General features: G+C 36.8%; 1 protein-coding gene across 1 annotated transcript; it reads right to left on the bottom strand.

Annotated features, from left to right (window-relative positions):
* Position 1: 1 nt before the first annotated feature.
* LOC145656008 (uncharacterized) lies at positions 2-6252 on the bottom strand. The gene is made up of 7 exons (XM_081709469.1): positions 6247-6252; positions 1970-2249; positions 1839-1878; positions 1447-1617; positions 1068-1199; positions 524-945; positions 2-95 (listed from the first exon to the last, which is right to left on the bottom strand). The coding sequence occupies exons 1-6, from the start codon at positions 6250-6252 to the stop codon at positions 711-713; spliced, it is 864 nt and encodes a 287-aa protein (XP_081565595.1). The 3' UTR covers positions 2-95; positions 524-710.
* Positions 6253-18121: the final 11869 nt, after the last annotated feature.

The following is an 18121-nucleotide window of genomic DNA, read 5'->3' as shown; positions in this document are numbered from 1 at the left end:
CCTTAAAGTAAGTGTGTAGGCTGTCGGTCGTAGCAGGGCTCAGATTTACAGAGAGGTGGTTGTAGACATCCACTCTGCAGCTCTGCTTTCCACAGCTTTCACAAAATGGAGAACAGAAATGTTACAACATTTGCACAGAAATAATCTCCTGCATCCCTTATACAGTGTGTGAGTTATCACATGCTAATTTGCTCAGTTTTACAAGTAGATAACATCTTATCTAATGTGAAGCATCAGAGCAGAAAACATTTAGAATGCTCAGTCCATGTCTGTTATGTTTTCCCAAACTCACACACACTCTGAGATTTGAAAGCTATGTGATGAATACAAGCTGAACTTGTGAGCATTTTAAATGTTCATATTTAAGTTATGTATGTTATGAAACTTTCATGAATACTTTAAAGAGATGTCCGGAGAAAGCGCCTACTCTCCGTGAGAAAATGTACTTTAAACAAACATGTTAAGACTGGTTAAGACCAGTCCATTAACACAAAGGAGATATGCAACAGTGATACCTAATTACCTGGTACATGTGAGCACAGACTTGATATGAAACTCAAAGTTTGCCACAGGGCAGATGTAAGAGAAGAAAGAGGCCCTGAGTCTCTCTCCCTCCTCTTTCAGCTGCAGTAAGCAGAGCATCAGGAACTCATGAGCATCCTGTGGAGGACAGCACAGGAGAACATCAGAGGAGGATTTGCTCCTGGACTTCAACAGCAGCACGGTGAGAAAACAAAGGTGGCCATGTGCAGTTCCTGCAGGGTACTGCGTGAGGTTCTGATGTGTTCTGAATGGCTGAGGGGGCCATTTAGCTGGACCTGTTCATAGTCCTCTTCGAATGCAGGGCAGCGGGCTGAAACACACTCAAGCAGGGCTCCCAGGAGCTGCACCTTCTGCTTTGTGCTGCGAGTGGTGAGTTGGGCCTGCTGCAGATCTGAAAAACATCTACACACAGCAACAGGGAGACCAAGTGGTTTATATCTCTGAGCATCACAGCACCTCCTTAAGCACTCATGATTAAACAGTTCATTTAGACCCATGTGAAGCCTCTGGTTCTGAACGGGTACCTGAGCATCTGGCAACTAGAAGGATCCGTCAAGCAGGATGACTGAGCTCTGATGGGTCTCCAGAAGCAGGAGATACTCAGTAGGCACTGCAGAGTGGCGTTCATATAGCAGCTGTTCCCAATGTTGGGAAACCTAACAGGTCATCCATGTTAAAAATAGATTTAGTGCACAAGCTCTGAAACATCCAGGCCACTACATGTCAGTATAATGGCTGTTTCATAATGTGAAGAAGAACTGCTAAATGACTTACTGTTCATTTAATTACAATATGTTTGTATTTGTATAGGAGAAAAAGACTGAGCTTCACCTGTGTAAACTGTAAAATCATCTACTCTTAATAGGCTGTGTAGTAAAACGCGGTGTGTATTCTCGTCTTTACCCGAGCTGCCGAATGTTGAGGTGTTCGACAGCGGAATGGATGGGGGTGTGGCCTTGGCCCTCACCCTGACCAATCTGACGCATCCTTTTACTCCTGAGGACGTGCAGCAGCTGTCGCAATAAATTCCGCGGCTGAACACGAGTGTCTGCCTGCATCAGAACAGCCGGAAACCTGAGAGACAGAAAAGAAGGGAGAGATGAATACAGAGTGGCCAGTTATGCACAAAATGTTCACATAACAACCCTTAGACAGATAAAGGTGTGAAGAATGAAAAATACAATGATGTTTTTTCTCGTTTTATGCCCTAAGGAAGTTACAATGGCAGTGCCATTGGGTAACCACCATGCCACACTTTTCTCTGCCACGAAGATGAATTTTGATAATGTACCCACCTCTCAATGCGCACGGAGTCCACATCTTTATCTGCAGCCTCTGTATAGAGAACAGAAACTTGGAGTAAATGTCCTTAACCAAAAACAGACTATGCATTTGAACAACATGATCAAATCTGCTGAGCTCTAACCAGGAACAATCACTGCTGTAGTCCTGAGCGACTCATATGAGGAGGAGGAGGAGGCTTGACCAGGAAGGCACGACTGGGTAGAAGAGGCATTGTGGGATATGTCCACAGGTGAAAAGGAAGAAGCAGTACTGAAGATCAGGGACCCCTCAGAGGAAGAGGGGCAAGAAGTGGAGGTGGTCACATTCGCGGCGTGACCGTCTAATGCCACGCAGGAGTCAGACACTTTGGAGGATGAGATTATGTGTCTCCACCAACTTCTATTCGTTTTCTCCTTCTTTTTCTGTAGAAAAGCATTGTAGAAACGTATGGATTTGTATATGCAGTATTATCGCGACTTAGCGATATCTCGGTATTCTTACAAGAATCTCATTTTGATTTAAAAAAAACAAAACAAAACTTTTTAATCATCTGCATTTGCGCTATTTTTTTTTACAGGAAAATGCTAATCAGTTACGCACTGTAACGGCCCGAGTGCCGCTGGTCAAGGAACAGGACGTAGACTCGCTCCACGGAGACGTTTATTAACGATTATTAACATACGATACAGACACCGGCACTCACGTATAACACAAACTGTGACCGTGAACATGATCAACGACTGACAATAAGGCACACACTAACAAGGGTTTAAATACATACAAACATGACAAGAGTAAACCGATGCAGGTGTGTGCTGAACAACATAGGCAAGGTTACACACGAGACAGTCAACGCGGCGGGCCATACCACGTGACCAGTGGAAGCGTTCCGTGACATGCACAATAAATCTTAATCCTTTTCAGATTATCGTATTTAAAATCGTTCCCAAAGTGTAGGAAAAAACATACATACCTTCATACACGAGCAAACACAGCCCATCCTGTTCGAATCTGTGATCTACTCGATTAGAGAATTAAGTAAAATATCAAATATGGTTTTTACAGGTCCTTTAACTGATATTCGCGATACAGCGCACCTCATTGTTTTGTTTTAAAACGGAGTTTTGACTCTTAGATGTTATGAATATGTATTATTTCGTCATTACTGATGCAAGTTCTCAGTTCTCATACGTTGTCACCCTCTTGAAAATAAATATTATTTACGTGTGTGTGTGTGTAAGCGTTTCAAACGTAAGATTCTTTAACTTCCGCAGTATAGTTTGGTAAATTCAGGTAGCGTAATGTTTTTTCCTAAAATCCTCACTGTCTCGCCCTGTGGTAAGGAGAAATGTTCCAAATATGACAGGTTACGTTTTATCATAGATAACTGGCTACAAATTTACATTTGCGCCCTAATTTCTCTAGACATACATCTATAAGCATTGTTACTTTAAGACGCAATTAGTCTTGCGCTCTGGCAAACGTGTGCACCTGTAAATAATTACAATTATTTTAATGTACAACTTATTTTATTGTATAACCACACTGTAAATAGAATCCATAAGAATGTATTCAAAGCCAGAGTTGTAACGTTCAGTTATTTTTACAGGTAGAGGATTACTGTGCTTCTACTATCTCTTAGCAACAAGTGATTTTTTTTCCTTCAGTATGACATGTGGGATAGTTTAGGGAACCTGATTTTTTTGTTAGATAAATATGTGTGGGTTATGACCGTTAAAAAGACCTGAACAAAAAAAATGTTTGGATTTTTATTCGCTGTCACCTTTCATCACGGGCAACATAAAAATTCACACTACTGCAATATCGCTAACATGTTACTGGCATGCGAATAAGACACCTGAGCACAGAGAGAAACCCAGTGTTATGATTACAGTTGACATTGGAACTAGCTAGATAGCTCATATTAAGACACTTCTTTGGAGAACACGTGCTAAAGTGTTTTCCCCACAATCTATATGCACAATTTATTTGCCAACTGTGACCAGAGAGAGAACATAGCTTACTCACAGCCTAGGACTTGAATGGATTTTGATGAGGACTGCATATGCCTGGGATCAATTCAAACACGTCATGACGATGATATAAAACCTGATGAAACAAGCTTGACAAGCAGCAGTTCCGTTTTTCCGTGAAAGTATCAAGCACAGATGAAGACGTTTCTATGGTTATCTCGGTTTTATAAATATTAGCCTATAGAGTTGGGCTTAGTACGTGAATAAAAGATGGAATTAAACATGCATAAATTACGGTGTCCTGGAAAACCCATCGTGCTGCAAATACACAAAGCATATTCATCAAAGTGGTAACACACTTTAGAAATGCGGTGCAAATTTAGAAAACGCATACAACTTCAGGAACAAATCCTGTCACAACACAACGGAATTGCTGTTTCCGGAGGACACGGAAAGGGGTGGACTTCTATGAGATTAGCGTGAAGTCTATTGGAAGTAGTGACAACTGAATAAAAAGGGTTGTTTTTTTTCCAGTTACCACGGTGTTATCAAAGGTAGGTATGTGATACAGAATGGAAGACTGACCTATTCATGCTCTGCATTCTTGCTTATTTATTTATACATAAGGCAGCCTTAAAAACATGGGATGGAAATCCCATTTAACACAATATGGACTGTTTTACATTCAGAGTGAAATAAGTAACATTCACCTTTTAATATATATTATATATTTATTTATTTTAAATGTTAAAATTCTTAACTAGGTCAGTGTTTTAGTTAGCTGCAAAAATGCCCCCATATTGAAATTTGTATTTCTAATGTCACAAGAACACTTTATTGACCTATCTCTGCCTAGTCAGCCTATAGAGGTTTAGCACACCCACTTAAATTGCCTTTCTCAGGCATTTCAGCTCTGAGTACCTTTTGAATGAAGCACAATACAGGGCAGCCAATCATAAAGGAGCTCATTTATCTTACATCCGTCTTAAAGGTGCAGTAGCAACAGGTGTCTGTTGAATTCCGAGCGATATCTATAGAGGTTGGAAATTGGTTGTGTAAAAATGAATTGTGATTATTAAGCCACATAGATGTAAGTGGACATCAAGGGAAAAAATAGTGTGGGTGCCAAGTATGGTGATTGTATCTTAAAAGCTCTAGGAAATGTGACATTCAGAATGTTTGTGAGACAAAAAAAAAAAGATATAATTACTATCCATGGTTTAATTGACTGTGTTGCAGACAACATAGGCAGAGATTAGACTGAAAAATGTCAGAGTATTTTTAATGCTGTTTATTGCTGTCGTCAGAGGTTATGCAGCCATATCCTCCCTAGCAAGTACGGCGTCTAATACCTGCAGACACAAAAACCGTGTTGAGCAATATTTAATTACATCTACTTGAAATGCATATTTAATTGCATTGTTAGTATTCATGGAAAACAAGTGTTAGGATTGCTCTGCTGCATTGCAAACTTTCTCACTCTAACAACTGTGGATTCCATCTCCTCAATCAGTTGGTCCATATCATGTTCACAGAAATCATATTGCATCTTTATGAAAGAATTCAGTTTCAGTTCCAGCTATGAAGAGAAACAGTGTTAAGCAATATTTAATTACATCTACTTGAAATGTATAGTTCATAGCATTGTGAGAATTTATGGAAAACAAGTGTTAGGATTGCTCTGCTCCACTGCAGACTTTCTCACTCTAGCAAACATGGCTTCCGGGTCCTCAATACATTCATCCCAGTCATTGTGATCATAAATCTGATTCAAAGGAGTCTTTTCAGGAAGCATCATCTTGAAATTCATATCTGGAGGTTCTATCTTTTTGAAAGACTTCAGTTCCACCTGTAGATATAAGTAGAAATATTGTTGAACAGTATTTAAATACATTAAATTGAAATATGACTTTAATTACATTTTAATGCATTTGGAATTTATAGTTTGTATTGGACTGGAAAGGAAACAAATACAATTTTTATCGCATAGCCGTTATCACATAGCCTGCAGGCCTAATGATGTAAAAATGTGCCCCCAAATATCAAATGTTCAACAGAAATAACAGGACCTGACACACTAAGGTACCGTAGACCCATTCAAATTGTGCTATTGGAATAATAAATTCCAATGCATTCAGTCATTTTAGCTAGTGTTGATTTTGATTCTAGCCACAATTATACTAATAATCAGTGTTACAACTCAGCATGCAAAGTCACCGAACAGTCGACTGTTAATTCTATATTAAGGAGAATGTAAAACAAACAAACAAAAAACCCACCAACAATTTTTTTTTTCCTGTAATTGACAAAGATTGCATATGCTAAATGTATGTGTCCTAAATATATTCTAAATAAATTGACATTAGTGTTTTTAATTAATTTCTCCAACATTTGTTGAAATGCATTTGTAATTTATATTCAAAGACATTTCAGTGTACTTAAGTACAAGCATTAAATTAGCATCACTTCTTCACCATAGCTATTTTTCCATTTTTTGTGGCTTTTGTCCCTTGCCTCAGTATGGCTTTAAATCATTTGTCTTGGTTCTACTTTACTTACCATGGCTGATTCAGTTCTCTCAGTAGGCAAGTCATTCTTCAGTAAATACTTTGGTCTAGTATCTGTTTAAAAAGTAACAGAAAATGTCTTATTAGCGTTGTATAGATACTTAGAACACTTCTACGTAGATCTCTCTCTCTCAGACACACACACACACACACACAGTTCATCCAAGTGGTGGCTGTGGTCAGAACTTACCCTTAAAGAAGTCATCCACTGAGGTAGTGTTCCTTCTCTTAACACCCTTCCGACAACAGCAAGTGAACAATAGCACAAGCTGCGTGAATATTCTGGCAGGGATCTGGGCTCGTGTCTTTTCGTTCTTCTTTTTCCTATATTTACCAAATATCCCATGCTTTTCCTTTTCATACTTGTCAGAAAGAACAGGTTCCTTGCGTCTTGGATTGCAGTCGTAACTACCGGACTGACCCATAATAAATTTAGTTTTGAAAATCCAAGTGTAACCGTTATCTGTGATCTGTAGACTAAAAATGGTTCACAGAAATTGTTCATTTGAAAAATCTGTTCTTTGACTACATCATAATTGCATAATTGATGCGGCTGCATTATGACATCACACGTCACCTCTGCAATAGTTTTCAATTTATACCAACCTTAAAGAGAAAATGATTAGCAAATGTAGTTGCTAGTGATTGTCTAGTGATTGTAAGCAACGACTATTCGTGCTCTGCATTCTTGCGTATTTATTTATGCTAGGTATTTTTTGCATTATGCTTACTACAGAATTAACAGTCAACTGTTCAGTGACTTTGCATGCAGAGTTGTAACACTGCTTATTACTAGAACTGTGGCTAGAATCAAAATCAACGCTAGTGTCGTTCCTAAATCCCCAATCAGCTAGTCGTAAAGTTAACATTCAAATAGAAAATAAAGATACAGACTTCAGAATTAGTTAAAGAGAATAGCTGAGAGAATAGAATAAATTATCCGTTACTACCCCTGTCTTTTATCATCCCTCCATCCCTCCATCCCATGCCATCTCCCTCTATTATTTGCTTTTCTATTTTTTTCTGGTATCTTATCTCTTTTTAAAAAAAACATTGGCCAAAAGACTAACTAAAACACTGACATACTTAGGACCTTTAATATTTTTTAAAAATATAACATTAAAAGGAGAATGTTACTTATTTCACCCTGACTGTCCACTTATATATCTGTTTTGAGTATGATTTTCCTTGTTCAAGTGAAAACAGTAACAAATGTAGCATGTCACCCATAAAGGACATATCTCTCACTGAATAAAAACTTGTATGCTTCAACAGTGTACAGTGGGAGAAATGGCGATCACCTTTAAAATGATTTCTTACTGTAGGCCTATTATAAACAACATGGAGGAAATAAAAATAAAAATACTTGAGTTAGACAGTGGACACAGGTTGCTAATAAATCAAGTAAATGAAACTGGATGGACTGCTTAATTATGTAACAACACAACATTTATGGCGACGAAGATGTTTCAGACATATACATTCTTACGTGATGCTGACCTCGATATCCATATTTCACATTGATACTGTAACACTATAGATGAACCTAAACCTCACATTCTCGTCACGTTGATAAGCTTTTTGAAAGTTTGATCATGATCAAAGATCATGATCTTTGTTTTCTAAGTGTGTTTCCAAATTGCCTTTGACTGCTGTATGCCTAATTGCGGCATTTAGCACCTCATTTCGTCTCTAATTTTTGACATGTACTCTTGACATAAGTCTTGCATAAGTGGAAAGTCGATCAGCCCCCATTTAAAAATGGTAAGCTTTTACTGTCACGTTAATAACATCACGCACACATAATGCTTCGACTGTCCTACACTTTAAATATCTTTTGCACATTATGGAGTGTGAGCATAGTTACCAGTTCCCTTCATGCAAAAGGGTTGTCTTAGGTTACTGTAAAGTCTAATGCACATTTGGAATTATTAAAAGTAGTTTATAATCAATACGAAATTTTACTGGGAGCCAAAGTAAAGTAGCTAAGATATGATTGATGTGATCAAATTTTCTAGCTCTATTAAGAACTATGGCTGCTGCATTTTGAACTCGCTAGGCACTTTAGGCACTTAATAGCACAGCTAGATAGTAAGGGATTACAGTAGTCCAATATTGAAGTAATAAATGCATGGACTACCTTTTCTGCATTATGTGTGGAGAGCATGTTCCTAATCTTTGAAATGTTTCTAAGGTGGAGAAAGGGGGTCCTAGAAACATTATTTATTTACGTGAGCTTCGAACGAGAGACTGGGATCCATAACTCCAAGATCTTTAACTGTTAGAGAAGATGTGATTGGGAAACCATTGAGGTTCATTGAGTAATTAGAGAGTGGAGACCTAGCTGACTCTGGGCCTAATAGAAACACCTCTGAATGTCTCTGAATGTTAGAAATTAATTAAAAATACTAATGTCAATGTATTTACAACGCATGTATTTAGGACGTAATTTTTTCAATCACAACAAAATATGTTGTTGTATTTTTTGCATTATGCTTACTACAGAATTAACAGTCAACTGTTCAGTGACTTTGCATGTAGAGTTGTAACACTGCTTATTACTAGAACTGTGGCGAGAATCAAAATCAACGCTAGTGTCGTTCCTAAACCCCAATCAGCTAGTCGTAAAGTTAACATTCAAATAGAAAATAAAGATGCAGACTTCAGAATTAGTTAAAGAGAATAGCTGAGAGAATAGAATAAATTATCCGTTACTACCCCTGTCTTTTATCATCCCTCCATCCCTCCATCCCATGCCATCTCCCTCTATTATTTGCTTTTCTATTTTGTTCTGGTATCTTCTTATCTCTTTTTAAAAAAAACATTGGCCAAAAGACTAACTAAAACACTGACATACTTAAGACCTTTAATATTTTTTTTAAATATAACATTAAAAGGAGAATGTTACTTATTTCACCCTGACTGTCCACTTATATATCTGTTTTGAGTATGATTTTCCTTGTTCAAGTGAAAACAGTAACAAATGTAGCATGTCACAAATATATACATGACTATGTATGAAAAATGAAAGACATCAACATGAAACACTGGAGCTGATTTCAGTTAAGCACCTAGTTATGGAAACTATAAAGACTAACATTGTCATAAAAATGTTGTGAAAGTTAATGCTTAGAAGATTACAAGTGGCTAAGACATACCTTGTTATAGGCTGTGCTTACTGATGTACATCAGGTGGACATAGTGTCAAAGCAGAGGGTCTGATGGAGCAGGTGGAACATCAACATTTAAAACAAAAATGAACTGCTTGTATTTAGTGAACTAAATAAAGCATAAGCGTCCTATGCATGGCATACAGATCCATATAAGCTTTGATAAAATCCATCCTCATGTAAAAGATGTATTGTCCCAATCATAGTAAGTGAAAACTATGACATAAAAAACTTTCTTTACCTAATATAAGCAGGCAATTATCTTTTAATTTGACCTACCCCAGTAAATCACGGTACCTAAGTTGATGAATAACAGGAATAATCACAAACTTCTAATGAATCAAAGTAATATATAATTACAATTATAAAGGACTAATTTGGTTTGTCTCCCCCAAAGCCATTAGAATGTTCTTCATATAACAGGTGAAAATGACCTACACCAATGTGATATACAAACCAATCCTGCTTTTATTTCACAGAAGAGCTGAGCAATTATGGGGAGGCACCCTAAAAAGTTGAGGGTGGAATTACCTGTCAATAAACAAAATACAGAATAGATAAGCAAAACTATTCTGTTGCATCATCTTTGAAATGACGCTGCAAGGAAAATGTTGATATGAATAAATGCTTGTATTCCTTTCTGATACAAGTCAAAAAATATCTTTAAAGTGGGTCAAACATGAGAACTATGTGCATTCCTTCACAAACATATACAAATCAATGAAAAAATCTCCCCTAATATGTTTATATACACAAGTGTCTGTGGGAGCCCCAAAGCTATATTATGCATTCAAATAACAAAATATATAATCACAGTCCCTACAAAAAATGAAAGTAAAAAAGCAAACAAACAACAAAAAGGGGAAAATCATAAATGAAAATATCCCAAAAATAATTTACTAATGTCATGTTTGTAAGCAGCCCTGCTTTCCTGCTTCCTAAAATGGTGACATATTTTAGGTACTCAGGCCACTGGAAACAAAAATATACACAGTAGTTCTTCCACACATTTAGAGGAACCTGATTTTTTTGTTAGATAAATATGTGTCGGTTATGACCGTTAAAAAGACCTGAACAAAAAAAATGTTTGGATTTTTGTTTCCTGTCACCTTTCATCACGGGCAACATAAAAATTCACACTACTGCAATATCGCTAACATGTTACTGGCATGCGAATAAGACACCTGAGCACAGAGAGAAACCCAGTGTTATGATTACAGTTGACATTGGAACTAGCTAGATAGCTCATATTAAGACACTTCTTTGGAGAACACGTGCTAAAGTGTTTTCCCCACAATCTATATGCATAATTTATTTGCCAACTGTGACCAGAGAGAGAACATAGCTAGCTACCTTACTCACAGCCTAGGACTTGAATGGATTTTGATGAGGACTGCATATGTCTGGGATCAATTCAAACACGTCATGACGATGATATAAAACCTGATGAAACAAGCTTGACAAGCAGCAGTTCCGTTTTTCCGTGAAAGTATCAAGCACAGATGAAGACGTTTCTATGGTTATCTCGGTTTTATAAATATTAGCCTATAGAGTTGGGCTTAGTACGTGAATAAAAGATGGAATTAAACATGCATAAATTACGGTGTCCTGGAAAACCCATCGTGCTGCAAATACACAAAGCATATTCATCAAAGTGGTAACACACTTTAGAAATGCGGTGCAAATTTAGAAAACGCATACAACTTCAGGAACAAATCCTGTCACAACACAACGGAAGTGCTGTTTCCGGAGGACACGGAAAGGGGTGGACTTCTATGAGATTAGCGTGAAGTCTATTGGAAGTAGTGACAACTGAGTAAAAAGGGTTGGTTTTTTTCCAGTTACCACGGTGTTATCAAAGGTAGGTATGTGATACAGAATGGAAGACTGACCTATTCATGCTCTGCATTCTTGCTTATTTATTTATACATAAGGCAGCCTTAAAAACATGGGATGGAAATCCCGTTTAACACAATATGCACTGTTTTACATTCAGAGTGAAATAAGTAACATTCACCTTTTAATATATATATATATATATATATATATATATATATATATATATATATATATATATATATATATATATATATATTTATATTTATTTATTTATTTTAAATGTTAAAATTCTTAACTAGGTCAGTGTTTTAGTTAGCTGCAAAAATGCCCCCATATTGAAATTTGTATTTCTAATGTCACAAGAACACTTTATTGACCTATCTCTGACTAGTCAGCCTATAGAGGTTTAGCACACCCACTTAAATTGCCTTTCTCAGGCATTTCAGCTCTGAGTACCTTTTGAATGAAGCACAATACAGGGCAGCCAATCATAAAGGAACTCATTTATCTTACATCCGTCTTAAAGGTGCAGTAGCAACAGGTGTCTGTTGAATTCCGAGCGATATATATAGAGGTTGGAAATTGGTTGTGTAAAAATGAATTGTGATTATTAAGCCACATAGATGTAAGTGGACATCAAGGGAAAAAATAGTGTGCGTGCCAAGTATGGTGATTGTATCTTAAAAGCTCTAGGAAATGTTACATTCAGAATGTTTGTGAGACAAAAAAAAAAAGATATAATTACTATCCATGGTTTAATTGACTGTGTTGCAGACAACATAGGCAGAGATTAGACTGAAAAATGTCAGAGTATTTTTAATGCTGTTTATTGCTGTCGTCAGAGGTTATGCAACCATATCCTCCCTAGCAAGTACGGCGTCTAATACCTGCAGACACAAAAACCGTGTTGAGCAATATTTAATTACATCTACTTGAAATGCATATTTGATTGCATTGTTAGTATTTATGGAAAACAAGTGTTAGGATTGCTCTGCTGCATTGCAAACTTTCTCACTCTAACAACTGTGGATTCCATCTCCTCAATCAGTTGGTCCATATCATGTTCACAGAAATCATATTGCATCTTTATGAAAGAATTCAGTTTCAGTTCCAGCTATGAAGAGAAACAGTGTTAAGCAATATTTAATTACATCTACTTGAAATGTATAATTCATAGCATTGTGAGAATTTATGGAAAACAAGTGTTAGGATTGCTCTGCTCCACTGCAGACTTTCTCACTCTAGCAAACATGGCTTCCGGGTCCTCAATACATTCATCCCAGTCATTGTGATCGTAAATCTGATTCAAAGGAGTCTTTTCAGGAAGCATCATCTTGAAATTCATATCTGGAGGTTCTATCTTTTTGAAAGACTTCAGTTCCACCTGTAGATATAAGTAGAAATATTGTTGAACAGTATTTAAATACATTGAATTGAAATATGACTTTAATTACATTTTGATGCATTTGGAATTTATAGTTTGTATTGCACTGGAAAGGAAACAAATACAATTTTTATCGCATAGCCGTTATCACATAGCCTGCAGGCCTAATGATGTAAAAATGTGCCCCCAAATATCAAATGTTCAACAGAAATAACAGGACCTGACACACTAAGGTACCGTAGACCCATTCAAATTGTGCTATTGGAATAATAAATTCCAATGCATTCAGTCATTTTAGCTAGTGTTGATTTTGATTCTAGCCACAATTATACTAATAATCAGTGTTACAACTCAGCATGCAAAGTCACCGAACAGTCGACTGTTAATTCTATATTAAGGAGAATGTAAAACAAACAAACAAAAAACCCACCAACAATATTTTTTTTTTCCTGTAATTGACAAAGATTGCATATGCTAAATGTATGTGTCCTAAATATATTCTAAATAAATTGACATTAGTGTTTTTAATTAATTTCTCCAACATTTGTTGAAATGCATTTGTAATTTATATTCAAAGACATTTCAGTGTACTTAAGTAAAAGCATTAAATTAGAATCACTGTTCACCATAGCTGTTTTTCCATTTTTTGTGGCTTTTGTCCCTTGCCTCAGTATGGCTTTAAATCATTTGCCTTGGTTCTACTTTACTTACCATGGCTGATTCAGTTCTCTCAGTAGGCAAGTCATTCTTCAATAAATACTTTGGTCTAGTATCTGTTTAAAAAGTAACAGAAAATGTCTTATTAGCGTTGTATAGATACTTAGAACACTTCTACGTAGATCTCTCTCTCTCAGACACACACACACACACACACACAGTTCATCCAAGTGGTGGCTGTGGTCAGAACTTACCCTTAAAGAAGTCATCCACTGAGGTAGTGTTCCTTCTCTTAACACCCTTCCGACAACAGCAAGTGAACAATAGCACAAGCTGCGTGAATATTCTGGCAGGGATCTGGGCTCGTGTCTTTTCGTTCTTCTTTTTCCTATATTTACCAAATATCCCGTGCTTTTCCTTTTCATATTTCTCAGAAGGAACATGTTCCTTGCGTCTTGGATTGCAATCGTAACTACCGGACTGACCCATAATAAATTTAGTTTTGAAAATCCAAGTGTAACCGTTATCTGTGATCTGTAGACTAAAAATGGTTCACAGAAATTGTTCATTTGAAAAATCTGTTGACTACATCATAATCGCATAATTGATGCGGCTGCATTATGACATCACACGTCACGTCTGCAATAGTTTTCAATTTACACCAACCTTAAAGAGAAAATGATTAGCAAATGTAGTTGCTAGTGATTGTCTAGTGATTGTAAGCAACGACTATTCGTGCTCTGCATTCTTGCGTATTTATTTATGCTAGGTATTTTTTGCATTATGCTTACTACAGAATTAACAGTCAACTGTTCAGTGACTTTGCATGCAGAGTTGTAACACTGCTTATTACTAGAACTGTGGCTAGAATCAAAATCAATGCTAGTGTCGTTCCTAAATCCCCAATCAGCTAGTCGTAAAGTTAACATTCAAATAGAAAATAAAGATGCAGACTTCAGAATTAGTTAAAGAGAATAGCTGAGAGAATAGAATAAATTATCCGTTACTACCCCTGTCTTTTATCATCCCTCCATCCCTCCATCCCATGCCATCTTCCTCTATTATTTGCTTTTCTATTTTTTTCTGGTATCTCCTTATCTCTTTTTTAAAAAAAACATTGGCCAAAAGACTAACTAAAACACTGACATACTTAGGACCTTTAATATTTTTTTAAAATATAACATTAAAAGGAGAATGTTACTTATTTCACCCTGACTGTCCACTTATATATCTGTTTTGAGTATGATTTTCCTTGTTTAAGTGAAAACAGTAACAAATGTAGCATGTCACCCATAAAGGACATATCTCTCACTGAATAAAAACTTGTATGCTTCAACAGTGTACAGTGGGAGAAATGGCGATCACCTTTAAAATGATTTCTTACTGTAGGCCTATTATAAACAACATGGAGGAAATAAAAATAAAAATACTTGAGTTAGACAGTGGACACAGGTTGCTAATAAATCAAGTAAATGAAACTGGATGGACTGCTTAATTATGTAACAACACAACATTTATGGCGATGAAGATGTTTCACACATATACACTCTTACGTGATGCTAACCTCAATAGCCATATTTCACATTGATACTGTAACACTATAGATGAACCTAAACCTCACATTCTCGTCACGTTGAGAAGCTTTTTGAAAGTTTGATCATGATCAAAGATCATGATCTTTGTTTTCTAAGTGTGTTTCCAAATTGCCTTTGACTGCTGTATGCCTAATTGCAGCATTTAGCACCTCATTTCGTCTCTAATTTTTGACATGTACTCTTGACATAAGTCTTGCATAAATGGAAAGTCCATCAGCCCCCGTTTAAAAATGGTGAGCTTTTACTGTCATGTTAATAACATCACGCACACGCACACATAATGCTTCGACTGTCCTACACTTTAAATATCTTTTGCACATTATGGAGGGTGAGCATAGTTACCAGTTCCCTTCATGCAAAAGGGTTGTCTTAGGTTACTGTAAAGTCTAATGCACATTTGGAATTATTAAAAGTAGTTTATAATCAATACGAAATTTTACTGGGAGCCAAAGTAAAGTAGCTAAGATATGATTGATGTGATCAAATTTTCTAGCTCTATTAAGAACTATGGCTGCTGCATTTTGAACTCGCTAGGCACTTTAGGCACTTAATAGCACAGCTAGATAGTAAGGGATTACAGTAGTCCAATATTGAAGTAATAAATGCATGGACTACCTTTTCTGCGTTATGTGTGGAGAGCATGTTCCTAATCTTTGAAATGTTTCTAAGGTGGAGAAAGGGGGTCCTAGAAACATTATTTATTTACGTGAGCTTCGAACGAGAGACTGGGATCCATAACTCCAAGATCTTTAACTGTTAGAGAAGATGTGATTTGGAAACCATTGAGGTTCATTGAGTAATTAGAGAGTGGAGACCTAGCTGACTCTGGGCCTAATAGAAACACCTCTGAATGTCTCTGAATGTTAGAAATTAATTAAAAATACTAATGTCAATGTATTTACAACGCATGTATTTAGGACATAATTTTTTCAATCACAACAAAATATGTTGTTGTATTTTTTGCATTATGCTTACTACAGAATTAACAGTCAACTGTTCAGTGACTTTGCATGTAGAGTTGTAACACTGCTTATTACTAGAACTGTGGCTAGAATCAAAATCAACGCTAGTGTCGTTCCTAAACCCCAATCAGCTAGTCGTAAAGTTAACATTCAAATAGAAAATAAAGATGCAGACTTCAGAATTAGTTAAAGAGAATAGCTGAGAGAATAGAATAAATTATCCGTTACTACCCGTCTTTTATCATCCCTCCATCCCTCCATCCCATGCCATCTTCCTCTATTATTTGCTTTTCTATTTTGTTCTGGTATCTCCTTATCTCTTTTTAAAAAAACATTGGCCAAAAGCAGCTGCATCATTACCTGGTTTGGGAACTGCACCACCTTTGACCGCAAGACCCTCCAAAGAATAGTGAGAACAGCTGAGAAGATCATTGAGGTCTCTCTTCCCTCCATCACCAACATCTACCTAACACGCTGCATCCGGAAAGCCACCAACATTGTGAAAGACCCCACACACCCCTCACATGAACTGTTCACCCTTTTGCCATCTGGAAGAAGGTACCGCAGCATCCAGTCCCGCACCTCCAGACTGTGCAACAGCTTCTTCCCAGAAGCCATTAGACTCCTGAACTCTGGCTAACTCCAATTCCAATTCAGATTCCAAAATGGGCACTTTTATACATGCTTATAGACAGTCACTCACACTCACACACACACACACACACACACACACACACACACACACACGTACATACATACATACATACATACATATCTATACACACACTCACACATTGTTTTGCATTGGACTAGTGCTGAAGTCAAACGTCACACAAATAAACTATGCACTCCTGTTGCAGTCTTGCACATTATCCTACTTGCTGCTAGAGTACTGTACTAAACCAGCACTGTACTCTGAACTGTTCTGGCTGCTACTGGTGACTGCTATGTTCAGGGTAGCATATCACTGAATGCTATGCACAACTCGCTTTACATATGCCCAGTACTGTGTACTGGACTAAATTGCACTGTCTACTCATTTTCTATTTTGTATTTGTCCTGTCCTGTATTTATTATTGTTTATTTAATGTTTATTTAATGACATTTTGCACTATATTGGACTGTTTGCACTTGTGTAGCATGTTGTCTGTTGCACTGTTGTTTTCAGGTTGCACCATGGTCCTGGAGGAACATTGTCTCGTTTTTGTTGTGTACTTGTATATAGCTGAAATGACAATAAAACCTCTTGAACTTGAACTTCAACTTAAAGTCCCTCCAGACAGGCCAAGCCCTACAGCCTTGTACTGGGCCGCAGGATCAAGCAGCGCCTGTGGGAAGCGCTCTTCTGTCTGACTCTGCGAGAGGAAGTGAAGCCTGATGGACAGTTCGACGTGACTGAGAGCTTCTCTACTCCAATTTTCAACAGCTTCGTGCCGCACTTTGAAGTGGACATGAGTGGAGAACCCATGCCTGAACAGCCTAAGAAGAAAAGCCGAAGACACTGACTTTATTATTACTATTGTGATTGTTATTGTCATCCTTGTTTGCATTATTACTATTATTCTTCTTATTATTGTGATTGTTGTTATTAACTTTTTATATTCTATATGTAGAGTTTCTGTATTGTTTAAAATTGGTTTAAGCTTTTCTTAATTTTAAATTTAGTCAATCAGTGTGTCCCTTGTAAAATAATTGTGTAATAGTTCATGAGATGTCACTGTAATAACATTTTAAAATTATTTTGCATTATAATAAATTTACTGTAAATAACAATAACTTTAAATGTTTAAGGTGTGGCATCTTAAATAAATTGATAGAATTGTACTTTTTTCTAACGTTACAATTCGAGTCTTAATTTACATCTCTTATCAGTGGAAGATGCACTTGCTCACACCTTTCCTTTAGATTCCTTTTGTACACGCTACAGACTGTGACCATGAGATGCTTGAATGAAAATTGAACATTCACCCTTGTGTATGAGTGCCGAATGTTAGCTAATGCATCATGATGAGCCTATCCTTGTTGAGTTACTTACTGAGATCATTCTCATAGCAAGTTCATTGCACCTTGTGTACTTGTTGTAGTGCAGTGAGCAGTTTCAATCTTAGTTACAATCTTAGTTATCAAAGACTCATTCCACCCAACCA

This window comes from Electrophorus electricus, unplaced genomic scaffold (genome assembly GCF_041902795.1).
Source record: "Electrophorus electricus isolate QZ-2024a unplaced genomic scaffold, ASM4190279v1 Scaffold43, whole genome shotgun sequence".
Classification (NCBI taxonomy): domain Eukaryota; kingdom Metazoa; phylum Chordata; class Actinopteri; order Gymnotiformes; family Gymnotidae; genus Electrophorus; species Electrophorus electricus.
This window is presented reverse-complemented; position numbering and strand designations above follow the sequence as displayed.

What these genes read in the sequence shown, in the direction of transcription:
- LOC145656008 (XM_081709469.1), bottom strand. An exon ending in TACAGCAGTGATTGTTCCTG is followed by an intron (nt 1,879 to 1,969) that starts GTTAGAGCTCAG and finishes TTCTCTATACAG; the next exon opens with AGGCTGCAGATAAAGATGTG. An exon ending in GACTCCGTGCGCATTGAGAG is followed by an intron (nt 1,618 to 1,838) that starts GTGGGTACATTA and finishes TCTGTCTCTCAG; the next exon opens with GTTTCCGGCTGTTCTGATGC.